The sequence below is a fragment of the Ascaphus truei genome, chromosome 3, assembly GCF_040206685.1.
Source record: "Ascaphus truei isolate aAscTru1 chromosome 3, aAscTru1.hap1, whole genome shotgun sequence".
In the NCBI taxonomy this organism is placed as follows: Eukaryota; Metazoa; Chordata; class Amphibia; order Anura; family Ascaphidae; genus Ascaphus; species Ascaphus truei.
In genome coordinates, this window is record NC_134485.1 from 429,955,269 (window position 1) to 429,969,859 (window position 14,591).

Consider the following 14,591-nt stretch of genomic DNA (forward strand, 5'->3'; position numbering starts at 1 on the left):
GGAAACACGCGATCTCGCACGGATAGCCCTGCGGAAACACGCGATCTCGCACGGATAGCCCTGCGGAAACACGCGATCTCGCACGGATAGCCCTGCGGAAACACGCGATCTCGCACGGATAGCCCTGCGGAAACACGCGATCTCGCACGGATAGCCCTGCGGAAACACGCGATCTCTCACGGATAGCCCTGCGGAAACACGCGATCTCGCACGGATAGCCCTGCGGAAACACGCGATCTCGCACGGATAGCCCTGCGGAAACACGCGATCTCTCACGGATAGCCCTGCGGAAACACGCGATCTCTCACGGATAGCCCTGCGGAAACACGCGATCTCGCACGGAAAGCCCTGCGGAAACACGCGATCTCTCACGGATAGCCCTGCGGAAACACGCGATCTCTCACGGATAGCCCTGCGGAAACACGCGATCTCGCACGGATAGCCCCGCGGAAACACGCGATCTCGCACGGATAGCCCTGCGGAAACACGCGATCTCGCACGGATAGCCCTGCGTGACTATTCAAACCCAAACTACCATAGTCCATGATAATTGCTTATTCCAAACCCACATACAGATGCAGCGGCCGTTATTCGAACAAATCACGGCGCCGTTTCCGTGTGCGCTGCTGTACTCCACGCGGCATTCACGCCGCCAATCGCCCCAGGCACACGTGTTTATCGCGGTTGCTTTGTTTGAATTTCACGTTTTGTGTGCAATTAAATGCAATGAAATGAATGCATTGTAATGTGTGCAGCACTGCGCTACTGTGTCACTTTCAGGTTTCTTAAAGCCAGAATGTCTTAAGGCGGTAAGGATGGAAGAAATCCCGCGCCATGACATGGGCATCCCGAGGTATACACCGCGTGAAGTGTTTCAATAACGGCCGCTGCATCTGTATTTGTTCATCTTATCACCATATAAACCTCAATAGAATGTTTTGTTTCTGTTAAAATAGGTCTTACCAAATTAATTTTATGTTTTATAATATATTAACCCCATGGGAACCCCCAGCACACCACCTTGAGCAGGGGTGGGGTAACTCCAGTCCTCAAGGGCCACCAACAGGTCAGGTTTTAAGGATATCCCTGCTTCAGCACAGGTGGCTCAATCAGTGGCTCAGTCAAAGACTGAGCACTGATTGAACCACCTGCGCTGAAGCTGCTACTGATTGAGCCACCTATGCTGAAGCTGGGACTGATTGAGCCACCTGTGCTGAAGCAGGAATATTGAGAAACCACAAAGAATGTGATAATATCCACAAGAGGAACTAATAAGCCCCATAATCAATGTAAATACGTAACAAGGATATAATGTCCACTAAAAAATGAATATGTCCAGAATAAGGTGAAGTATTGTCCGAATGAAGGGACCATACACTCCCACGCAGATTGATATCTGATAGCCAACATAAGTGGCAAAGACATCCACTGTTAAAATACCAAAAACAAAAAACTTTTAATAATAACGCCGAAAAGCAAGTGACAAATATAATATATGTGGCTAAAACTGAATAAAAAATGTACGCTACTTAGGTATGTACACTATTTATGGGACTTATTAGTTCCTCTTGTGGATATTATATCTTTATGTCCATAGTTACGATCGTCACCTTGAATACAATGAAAAGGGGACTGCTGTGACCTCGTCACTTTCTTTATGGTTTCTCAATATATATTTTCCCCATGCACCGGGCGCTTATATATACTTTGATATTTAGGTTTGAGCGATATCTTGCCATCATCTCTCTCACCCTGAAGCAGGAATATCCTGAACACGTGGCCTGGCCGTGGCTCTGGAGGACTGGAGTGGGCCTCCCTGAGCATGGCCTACATATAAGTGATGTACACCTCAAACTACACTAACTGCCCCCCTCCCCCTTCTCCCCTCGCTTGCCGAGGAGGCTGAAATAAACGTGTTCCGATTCTCACGTATCCGGTAAACACAAGGGAATAACAGACACGGATGTTACCGGTCAGCCCTTAACGTTGGGGTATGGTGTCTCAGATTTTACCGGTCAGCCCTTACCGTTGGGGTATGGTGTCTCGGATTTTACCGGTCAGCCCTTACCGTTGGGGTATGGTGTCTCGGATTTTACCGGTCAGCCCTTACCGTTGGGGTATGGTGTCTCGGATTTTACCGGTCAGCCCTTACCGTTGGGGTATGGTGTCTCGGATTTTACCGGTCAGCCCTTACCGTTGGGGTATGGTGTCTCGGATTTTAGCGGTCAGCCCTTACCGTTGGGGTATGGTGTCTCGGATTTTACCGGTCAGCCCTTACCGTTGGGGTATGGTGTCTCGGATTTTACCGGTCAGCCCTTACCGTTGGGGTATGGTGTCTCGGATGTTACCGGTCAGCCCTTACCGTTGGGGTATGGTGTCTCGGATTTTACCGGTCAGCCCTTACCGTTGGGGTATGGTGTCTCGGATGTTACCGGTCAGCCCTTACCGTTGGGGTATGGTGTCTCGGATGTTACCGGTCAGCCCTTACCGTTGGGGTATGGTGTCTCGGATGTTACCGGTCAGCCCTTACCGTTGGGGTATGGTGTCTCGGATGTTACCGGTCAGCCCTTACCGTTGGGGTATGGTGTCTCGGATGTTACCGGTCAGCCCTTACCGTTGGGGTATGGTGTCTCGGATGTTACCGGTCAGCCCTTACCGTTGGGGTATGGTGTCTTGGATTTTACCGGTCAGCCCTTACCGTTGGGGTATGGTGTCTTGGATTTTACCGGTCAGCCCTTACCGTTGGGGTATGGCATCTCGGATTTTACCGGTCAGCCCTTACCGTTGGGGTATGGTGTCTCGGATGTTACCGGTCAGCCCTTACCGTTGGGGTATGGTGTCTCGGATGTTACCGGTCAGCCCTTACCGTTGGGGTATGGTGTATCGGATTTTACCGGTCAGCCCTTACCGTTGGGGTATGGCGTCTCGCAAAGAGTTATAAAGTCCACAATGGGGTGATCCATTTCCAGCACGGTGATCGCTTTGCCATGCATGATGGTTAAACTGGGTCTTCTGCTGGCTTTATCATACGCCAGCCCGCCGGAGAAAACGATAAAGGGTTCGCTAGAAGGACAAGGGAAACAAATGTTACAGAAGCAAATCCAGCAAAACACAAAGGCCCCCGAGAAGAACAGAGATTGATGATATTTAAATAACAGGGGGATAGGCACACCAAAAATATGCAAAAAAAGTGTCTTTTATTGGCCCAACATTCGACTACCCTTAAGAGGTCTTGATGAAGGCTCCAGAGTGGGCATCGAAACGTTGGGCCAATAAAACTCACTTTTTTTTTTGCATATTTTTGGTGTACCTTTGTTATTTTTTGTACTATATAAATATATATACAGTATATAAAACAAAACAAAATATATATATATATATACATATATATATATATATATATATATATATATATATGTATATATATATATATATTAGATCTTCTCTAGAGCTCATCAGAAAAGAAACGACATGCAGTTATAGCAACAACTTTTATTTCATACAGAACATTTCGCCCAATGGGACGCCGAGCGCTTCACAATTATAGTATAGTGTGGGGTAAGCAGCGGGGTACATAGGATTTTTCAGACACTGTCCCTGCCCAGATGAACTTGCAATCTATGTTTAAGGTGCCTGACTTGCCCAAGGTCACAGGGAGATGACACTGGCCGTACTCACTGAGCCACTCCTTCAGCCAGAAAGGCTCAGGGTACACAAAGCAGTGATTGCACTGTATGTAGGGTGGTCTACACCGCCCCCACTCAGCTTTGAAGGCTGGAAAAGCCATGCCTGGAGATATACCAAGACAGCTTTATGCACTTACGACTCTGGAAACATCGGTGCTTGCTACAGTACATCTGGATTCATAGCCACTTCAAATGCTTTTTAGGCGCAAAGTTCATCTTTCCTGTCTGGCCTTCAAATACTTTCTGGGCAAGGTACACATCTACCTGAACAAGCTCCTCACCCCTACCACATGCAGCACGTATCATCTGAGATCTGACACCAAAAGACTGTTCATGGTCCCAAGGCTCAACAAAGTATCCGGACGTTCCTCCTTCTCCTACCGTGCACCCCAAAACTGGAACAACCTACCGGAGACTCTCACAGCCACCACCAGTTTAAGTTCTTTCAAAACTAAAGCTGAGCTAATGTCTCACATTTTAATCTGGTCTGTAACTGTTACACACGCCTATAATATATATGTTATCTCTAACTGTGCATACAAAGTCTTGTATATAATGTATAACCCTGTTCACTTACGTAACTGTATTTTGTACCATGTATTATTTGTCTTAACTCTGTGCCCCGGACATACATGAAAACGAGAGGTAACTCTCACTGTATTACTTCCTGGTAACACATTTTATACATAAATAAATAAATTTTGTAGGTGTTATTTATCAATCTGTCATGAAATGATGATCATCGTGGCCTAGATTCCCGAAGCTACGGTAAATCTGGGGAAATAATGGGATGTTACCTAAAACAGGAATGGGGTTAACGCCTAATTTAGTAAGAAAGTCCTAGAAAAAATGACGGCTGTGCTTGCCCTCATCGGCATTGGAGTAACGCTACGTTATTTTAGTACCATGACGTTACTCCCTTGAGTAAATGTTAAAGTTCATCAAATGTATTTTTATCATCTGTTTAATATATGAACACTGAAGTAGCCCAAGTGGTCAGCTGTCCATCGGCAACTCCTGGTTATACCTCAATGGAGTGGCTAAATTTCCCTCGTGATTACATGTTTATTGCTTTACAAAATCAATGTCAAATGGGTATGTGTAGAAAATATATAAAAATAACAGAACGCGGAGATATAAATCAAGGTCTTAATGTACATCAGCTGGAAACCACCCACAGGGTGGTCTGTTCTGCGCTTCTCTTATCTCTGACCTTGGGACCGAGTATAATGGCCATGTGAGGCCTTCCTTAATAAGAGCACCAAAGACAACACGCGCTTTGGATCTAAATATATATCAGATATATGGGGGGGGGGGGGAATGCTTACAACGCATATACATTATGCTTTTACAATAAATGTGATATTTGAGCATAATCATTTCACTCGGTGTGAGTGAAACGGTTAGAGAGAAGCCAGGTAAATCATCTATAGAACTCATATCTCCACACACCTGGGGTGTCAAGATAGGCGCCAGCGCCTTAAGTCAGTACCACTGCTTTCCACTCAATCAACATATAATAATAGCATGTTATTGTATAGCGCTGTTAGTTTTACGCAGCGCTTTACGGAGACATTTTGCAGGCACAGGTCCCTGCCCCGTGGAGCTTACAATCTATGTTTTGGTGCCTGAGGCACAGGGAGATAAAGTGACTTGCCCAAGGTCACAAGGAGTCGACAACGGGAACTGAACCAGGCTCCCCTGCTTCAAACTCTCAGTGCCAGTCAGTGTCTTTGCTCACTGAGCCGCTCCTTCTCTCCTATTGTAGATGTTCAACCAATTCCCCGACCGGCAACATACCAGTTAAAAATCCATTGCATATATCAATCAGTATAACATACAGGCATACCCCGGTTTAAGGACACTCACTTTAAGTGCACTCGCGAGTAAGTACATATCGCTCAATAGGCAAACGGCAGCTCATGCATGCGCCTGTCATCACGTCCTGAACAGCAATACAGGCTCCCTACCTGTACCGAAGCTGTGCGCAAGCGGGGAGACTATAGAGCCTGTTACAAATGCGTTATTTACATCAGTTGTGCACGTATATGACGATTTGCAGTACAGTACATGCATCGATAAGTGGGGAAAAGGTAGTGCTTCACTTTAAGTACATTTTCGCTTTACATACATGCTTCGGTCCCATTGCGTACGTTAATGCGGGGTATGCCTGTATATAGTCGGTTACCAGTGTTTTCAAGTAATAACTGCAAGACCCCCTCCCCCACCGGGGATGAAAGGAAGTTACTGTAGGGGTACTCCTGACTAACAATGAGCGTGTGTATACTGTACGGGTCACGCAAGAGGGGTAGTTTGTGTACTGTAGTATGTGTACTGTATGTATATTTTTATTGTATGTCTTTATTTATATAGCGCCATTTATGTATATAGTGCTTCCCGGCAGTAAAACGCCTGATATAATAATGGGAATAAGGGCTTCAGACATGATAGTAAAAATAGGAAGTGGGTGGGGGGGTCTCTGCCACAAAGAGCTTGCAATCTAATTGGTAAGTAGGGAGAACTTACAGAGTGCGTTCTTGTAAGTGCGTCTGAAAGGGGTCAGTGCATCTGAGTTGTATAACACCAGCCAGTGCAGCTACCCATATGCTTCATTAAAGAGGTGCCTTTTTAGATAGGTCTAAAAGGTGGATAGAGAGGGTGCTAGTCGGGTACTGAGGGGAAGGGCATTCCAGAGGTGTGGGGCAGTCAGTGAGGAAGGTTTAAGGCGGGAGAGGACTTTATATACAAAGGGGGTAGAGAGAAGACATCTTTGAGCGGAACGCAAGAGTCAGGATGGTGCAAAGCGAGAAATTAGGGCTGAGATGTAAGGAGGGGCAGAAGAGTGTAAAGCTTTAAAAGTGAAGAGGAGAATTGAGTGTATGATACGCGATTTGATCGGAAGCCGGGAGAGGGATTTCAGCAGGGGAGACGTGGAGACAGATTTAGAAGAGAGTAAAGTTATTGTAGCAGCAGCGTTAAGCTTTTTATGCGAGGAAAACCAGTTTAACGGACCATTATTTCCTCTAGTGGTCACAGCACCACTATTAACTGGATGTCAACTTTGGTCAACATTATGTTAATTAGCCTAACGGAGCGTAGTGAATCCGGGCCGGCGCTGAAATGGTTGTACCCCAATAAAGGCGGGGGACAATTAAAACAAAGCAAAATACTTTTCTCATTCTATGTTTTCTTTTTAAATTGTTTCTTTTTAAACATTTTTAAAAGTATTTTGAAGTTCCAAATACTAAAAAAACCCCATTAACATGCAGTAGAACAAAAGATGCCACTTTAGTGATATCATGTACAGTATGAAACAGGAAGTTTAGCCTAACCACCCACCCTGGAGTAATATTCCTAGATTTTGCCAAGGCTTTTGATACTGTTGATCATGTTATCTTGCTTAACAAACTCCAGTGCTCTGAAATAGGGAAGCATGCTTTAAACTGGTTTCATTCCTACCTATCAGGTAGATCCCAACATGTGTCCATCTCAGGCTCTAACTCCAACCCCTTGGATATCACCAGTGGTGTCCCGCAAGGCTCTGTTCTGGGGCCCCTACTCTTCTCAGTGTTCATCAATGATCTTCCTACAGCCTCAATACCCATGTATGTGGATGACACAATCTTTTACTGTGTGCACACAGCCCCGACCTCTCGGACCTTGGACATGTACTTGAATCTGACTTTTTGAGACTTGGAAATTGGATTTCACAAATAAAACTGTTTATAAACACTGACAACACTGTAACAATGGTATTTCGGAACAAAGATAAATTTCTAAAGCTTCCAATGAATGAGCTCCAGATCAGAATCAACTCTAATACTATCCTAGCCCCTGTTACTAGTTTCAAATATTTGGGCATATGGTTTGACTCCCATTTATCATTTGGAGTGCACATTGATACCCTGACATCCAAAACCTATGACAAACTGGTGTACTATATAGGAACAAATCCTCCCTAAGTCTGCTGGTCAGAAAGAGCATCGCACAGCAGATGCTGATGCCAATTATCGACTATCTGCATACTGCACACACACTGCTCATTGCTCACACTGCACACACTGCACACACACTGCTCACACTGACACACACTGCACACTGCACACACACTGCTCACACTGCACACACAGTGGTCATTGCTCACACTGCACACACTGACACACTGCTCATTGCTCACACTGCACAGTGCACCACACACACACACACACACACACACACAGTTACAGACAATCACAGACAGTTACACACACTCACACACAGTCACACACACTTACACACACTTTCACAGTTTCAAACAGTTTCACACAGTCATAGACACTTACACAGACTTACACACACTCACACACTCTCACACTGTGAAACACTTACACACACTGTCACACACAGTTACACACAGTCACACACAGTCACAGACACTTACACACAGTTTCACACAGTCACAGACACTTACACACACTTACACACAGTCACAGACACTCACACACAGTCTCACACAATTACACACACCAGCACCAACACCCGCTCCCCCCCCCCTCCTCCTGCGCAGGCAGCGGGGACAACGGTGGGGAGAAGGTGAAGCGGGGACCGGAGGGGCATCCCCCCTCCCATCTCACGTCCCCCGGCCTGTCACGCGGTGACAGGGGGGAGCCGGGACCGGAGGGGCATCCCCCCTCCCATCTCACGTCCCGCGGCCTGTCACGCGGTGACAGGGGGGAGCCGGGAGCGGAGGGGCATCCCCCCTCCCATCTCACGTCCCGCGGCCTGTCACGCGGTGACAGGGGGGAGCCGGGAGCGGAGGGGCAAGAGCAGCACGTAGCATGTGGAGGGGGGGGGAGCTCACCCGTCCTGCAGCTGCCTCACTCATCCTGCCGCTGCCTCACTCATCCTGCCGCTGCCTCACTCATCCGGCCGCTGCCTCACTCATCCGGCCGCTCCCACGTGGATGTGAGGCGGGAGGCCGCGTGTTGTGGCCGCTCCCCCGCGTGTCTCCCGGGCGCTCGCTCCGCTCCCCCGCTGACTGTAGCGGCGCCGGGGTGTGAGCTTGGGGGGGGGATGAGCTGGGGGGGGGGGGGGGGTGAGGTGTGTGTGAGCTTGGGGGGGGTGGGGGGGGGTGTGGAAGTTGAGGTGCGGTCCAGCTGATGGGGGAGAGTGAGGGGCACCGGGAGGAGATTGTGTGTGTGTGTCCCCGTCCGTGTCCGTGTGTGTGTCCCTGTGTGTGTGTGTGTGTCCCTGTGTGTGTGTGTGTGTCCCTGTGTGTGTGTGTGAGTGTGTCACTGTGTGTCCTTTGGCCCGTCACTCCGCCTCAGGCCAATGAGAGGTGTGCGGGGGCGGGCCAAGGGACCAATGAGATTTCCCCTAGGGACACCGGACATCCAGGCAGGCAGGCAGGCAGGCATACAGTGCTTTCACAGGCAGGCATACAGTGCTTTCACTAATATAGTATAAAGATAACCCTGCTCACTTAATGTAACTATGTATTTGTAACCATGTATCCTATCATCATAACTCTGTGCCTAGGACATACTTGAAAACGAGAGGCAACTCAATGTATTACTTCCTGGTAAAACATTTGATAAATAAATAAATAATAACTAGCCCCATCACCTACCCTTTCTTCCCCCGCCTCCCCTCTAGAATAATGCCCAAGATCCCTATTAGCCAAATGTGGCTAATAGTGGATTGGGGAATTAAAATATATATATATAGGTTTAAAAAAAAAAAAACCCACAAGAACATTCAAAATACATTTTACACATGAAACCATTGATTATCACTGTGGATAACTAGGGTCTCTCAATGGGGAGCGTGGATACAGTAGCCACATTGGCAATAAATGGTAACTAATTAAAAAATTACATTAACAAAATCACAATACATTAATACACCACCTTCATTACCCTAACAGGTAACCGCTAAGGTAATGAAGAAGGGGTTAACCCCTCCTGCTACCCCCCCCCCCACCATAACCACCCACCTGAGGCAAATACCCCTATCACCCACCCCCAACAAGGTCCCCCCACCACAGTAATGGGCACTAGCCCTATTAGGCAAATGTGCCTAACAGGACTTTTGCCCAATGAAAAATGTAAAAATGGATTTAATAGCTTAGTATTTATGATGATATTGTTTATGGTAATGTATACTTTGTTTAATGCTTATTTTTATGGATTTTTGTATGTATATTTGGCTAATAGGGATCTTAACAGTAGTCTAAAGGGGGGTTATGTTTGTTGTGGGATTGGAGGCAGTTGCCCTGGTGAGGGTGGTGAGGCCTCCCAGGGAGGGTGGTGTTGTGGGATGGGTTAACCCATTGGTTACCTAGCGGTTAGTAAAGCATTGCCATGCCACTAAGGTAGTCAAGGGGGTATGTAGTGTAGTGTTATGCTTATGCGGCCCCCTCCTAAAGGGTCACTAGCAATGTTAGTGTTTGCTAGGCCCAACCCTGATTTGCTATGGGGATCCAGACGTCTTGCAGGGGTATTTAAGGAGGAGGGACTACTAAGTGGTTAATATGTAATGTAATTGAATTACTGTTTTATCATCTATTTCTGGTTTGTTTACCTAATCTGGCCTATGTAAATAATGGGCAGTATATTGGCCATTATATACATACTTAAGAAAAGGCTAACGCCAGCCTGGACTAGGGATCATATTGTTTGCGGTATTTCTGGCGTTCATCCCGTTCCAATAAATATCATAACCTGATGTGTGGCAGTTTTTACCTAAAAATTAGGTACTGTATTATGCCTGCTTTTTCTCGGATCTGATGTTTTTTTTTCAAATATTTTTATTAGGCAATTATACAACAACACGCATCATACACAATATACAGCCTAATACTGTAAAAAAAAATTGGGGGAGGAAAAAAGCTTGACATCCTTAATTGTCGTACAGGAGAGGCCTTCACAGAGGGACGGCGAGGAAAGAAGGACAAGATGGGGGGGGGGGGGGGGGGCGGAGGTGTACCCTCCCAGGCCGCCGGGCATATGCCTTTGACAGTTTTAGCTTTTAGAAACGGGATGTCCTGGTTCTCCTTGCCTGGGTAAACTATTTCCCTGCGTGGCATGTGTGGGTAACCTTTATCTTATAAAGATTAACCAGGGCTCCCATATTCTGTCAAATGTAGTTAATTTTTGCTTAAGGAGAGCCATTAACTTCTCCATCAGCATCACCTTGTTGATCCTCTTTTTTATGGTTCCTTTGGAGGCAGTGGATATTTTCTTCCAAGAGGCCGCTATCTCACATCTTGCCGCTGTAAGAATGAAGGAAATTAATTTCCTAGATGGACGGTCAATTTCGTTCATTGGCCTGGCCAGTAGGTTTGTCAGTGGATCAATGGGTATCTCAAGGTCGATGACCTCTTTAATTAAGCTTTGGACCCCAGACCAATATTTCACAATTTCTGGACAAGTCCACCAGATGTGGGACATGTCCCCCCGTTGTCCTCAGCCTCTCCAACAGAGATCGGATGCCACAGGGTATATTTGTTGCAATCTCACTGGAGTAAGATACCAGCGAAAAAGAATTTTATATATGTTCCCCTTCGTTGTGGTACATATGGAAGTTCCTGAGGCTGCTTCCCAAATTTCTTTCCAGCCCTCTCTGTCAATACTCATGTTCAGATCTGCTGCCCATTTGAGCACATAATCACGGTTTGGTGGGTCCGACGACTTCCCTAATTCAGCATAGATTTCTGAAATTAGACCTTTTTGGTGGGTTTTGACTCTACATAGGCGCTCGAACTTGGTGAGAGGGGGAAATTCTGGTTTTGGGGATATTTTTTGAATAAAATGTCGGATTTGAAGATATTTAAATGTGTCCAATTCTGCAATTTCCTATTTAGCCCGTAAATCTTGGTAGCTCAGGAGCCTCCCCTGACTTAAGAGATCCGCAATCGTCCCGATTCCTTTTGACTTAAATTGATCGAACAGCCTGGATCCACATCCAGGAGGGAATTTCGGGTTGTTAAAGATGGGCGTGAGTTGTGAGCTAGGTGAAGAGAGCCCAAATCTGGACTTACATTTCGACCAGACCTCCCAAGTGTTTCTTGTCGCCCTCAGTTGTAGTTTGTGCAGTGACATATCTCCTCTATCCAGATTCCAAAGGCACGCTTGTAGAGAAGGCATTCTGGCATAGTGTGACTCTATTTCTACCCTGCAACAATGGGCTGGGTCTGTGTTCCACATCACTGCTTGTTTTAGTTGGGCAGCCAGATAATATTTTTATATATCTGGAACGCCCATGCCTCCCCTTGCTCTTGATGACAGCAGTACCGACCTAGCGACTCTGGGTCTCTTACCCTGCCAAATAAAATTAAAAAGCCTATTTTGAATATTCTTCAGTTCAGCGCCCGGGACCTGGACCGGAAGCGTTTGAAAGAAATATAATAATCTGGGGAGTATATTCATTTTAACTGAGATCATTCTTCCAATCCAAGAAATCTGGTAACCTTCCCATTTATCCAGATCTTTTTTGATTTTTTTCCAGGAGAGCTGGATAGTTATCATGGTATAGAGATCGGTAGTTCCTTGATACATTTACTCCCAAATATTTAATGTATGAGGAACACCATCTATAGCTGAAATTCAATTTGAGCTATTTCACTTCTAAATCTGAAAGACTTAGATTTAGGGCTTCGGATTTCTCGATGTTTATTTTGTACCCTGATATTTTACCAAAAACCATCAGTTCCCTTTGAAGATTAGGAAGGGAAGTTTGGGATTTGATCAAAGTCAAAATGATATCATCGGCAAATAAGGAGATTTTGTCATTCATTTTTCCGATTATAATACCCTGGATATTCGTGTTGTTTCGTATTTTGGTCGCTAGAGGTTCGATAGTGAGGGCAAAGAGAAGAGGTGACAGGGGGCAACCCTGCCTTGTGCCATTTTTGATCTGGAATCTTTCAAGGTTTCCACCAGAGAGTCTAACCACAGCTGATGGATTTTGATAGAGCATGCGAACTTCTTCTAAGAATGAGTCCTTAAAATGAAATTTCTTTAAAGTGTTATCCAAGAATAGTCAATCAATTCTATCGAATGCCTTCTCTGCGTCCAGGCTTAGTAGCATTGCCTTTGCACCCGTCAAATGAACGTGGTCAATTATACTAATTATTTTACGGGTATTGTCCGAGGCCTGGCGACCCGAAACAAAACCGACCTGATCAATATATATTAATCTAGGTAGAATGGGATTCAGTCTGTTCGCCAATATCTTACTATACAGTTTGAGATCATTATTCAATAGGGAAATTGGCCTATAGCTACCACATTGTGCCGGGTATTTCCCTTCTTTGTGTATAATAGCTAAATTAGCTAATGACATTGATGATGGGATTGGATTGCCCTCCATGAATGAGTTGAACAGATTTAGTAAATGGGTGGACAATATTGGTAGGAATTTCTTATAGTAGACATTTGTAAAGCCATCATGGCCCGGTGTTTTGGAGACTTTTGATGTTTTCACTGCCGCAGTCAGTTCTTCCAACGTTATTTTAGCGTTTAACAGAGAGTTTTCCTCCCATGTCAGGGAAGGAAGGCAGCAATCAGCTAGATAGTCAGAGATTGCCTCTGCTTCCGCGGGTTCTGAATTAGGAGAACGGGTTCTCAGATTGTATAGCTTAGTATAAAATTTGGTAAATGCCTCTGCTATTTTTTTTCCCATTGTATAACATCTCTCCAGACCTATTTTTGATCGCAGTTATTTGTGATCTTTTTTGTATTCCTCTTAACTTGCTAGCAAGAAGTCTGTCAGCCTTATTACCTTTATCATAGTATCTCTGACCTGTCCATCTGAGAGCTTTTTCTACAGTCTCCAGTTGGATCTGCTTTAATTCGTTTCTGGCAGCTGTCAGTGATTTATACATTTTCCTGGAGGGGTTAGATTTATGCTGCTGCTCTAGTTTAACAATTTTGTCTGTAAGCTCCTTAGATAACTTTACTTTAACTTTCTTCCTGTGGGATGCAATTGAAATAAAGTTACCTCTAATTGCCGCCTTATGGGCTTCCCACAGGATTGCTGGGGATGTGACCGATCCAAGATTCAGTCTAAAGTAGTCCTTAAGGTCTTTTTTGATCTCCTTTTCTACCTCAGAGTGGTTTAGTAGCGAGTCATTTAATTTCTAGCTGTACGAGATTAATTTAACAAATGGAGTTGAGAGGTTCAGAGTAATGGGTGCGTGATCTGACCACGTAATTGGGCTGATATCAGAAGTGGCGACGGCTTCCAGGACATTCTTGGTTGCTAGAAAATAGTCTATACGGGAATAGGTCTGTTGAGGGGCCGAGTAAAAGGTGAAATCCCTTTGTCCCTCATGCTGGGCTCTCCAAATGTCCACCAAGGAAAACTCCTTTATAATATCTTTACATTTTTTCCCCAGTCTCAGGGATTGGGCAGGGTGTGGACGGCCAGGGACAAATGACTTGTCTTCAGCAGGGTTTAGTGCCATGTTAAGGTCCCCACCAATTATTATTGACGACAGGTACTCAGGTTCCACTTCCTCTAATACTTTTTTTTAGGAAATCTGCCTGATTCTCGTTTGGGGCATATAGGTTAATCAGTACGATTGCCGATCCTGAAAGTGAGCCATATACCGCAAGGAACCTACCCTCTGGATCCGTTTTTGTTTTTATTAGATTGAATGGAGTTCCCTGACGAATCAGAATGGCGACTCCTCTCCTTTTACTACTAAATGATGAGTAAAAACTCATTGGGAATGCGTTTTGGAATGTTTTAGGAGGATCTTTGGATGTGAAATGCGTCTCCTGAAGAAATATAATATCTCCACCTGATTTTTTCATTTCCAGGAGGGCTAGTCTCCTTTTCCTATTATTTTGTAGTCCTTTTACATTTAAGGATACCAGTTTAATTGCCGCTTGTTTAGCCATGGTTTCTAAGTTTCTTACA

The 14,591-nt window shown here is 45.4% G+C and overlaps 1 protein-coding gene across 4 annotated transcripts in view; it reads right to left on the reverse strand.

The window, feature by feature from the left end:
- Positions 1 to 14,591, reverse strand: part of STXBP5L (syntaxin binding protein 5L) — a 575,500-nt gene that overhangs the window by 176,528 nt on the left and 384,381 nt on the right. For all 4 annotated transcript variants that reach the window (XM_075592898.1, XM_075592896.1, XM_075592897.1 and 1 more), the window contains exon 10: positions 2,909 to 3,063. In XM_075592898.1, the coding sequence (XP_075449013.1) occupies positions 2,909 to 3,063 (155 nt within the window). The remainder of the gene's footprint in view (positions 1 to 2,908; positions 3,064 to 14,591) is intronic.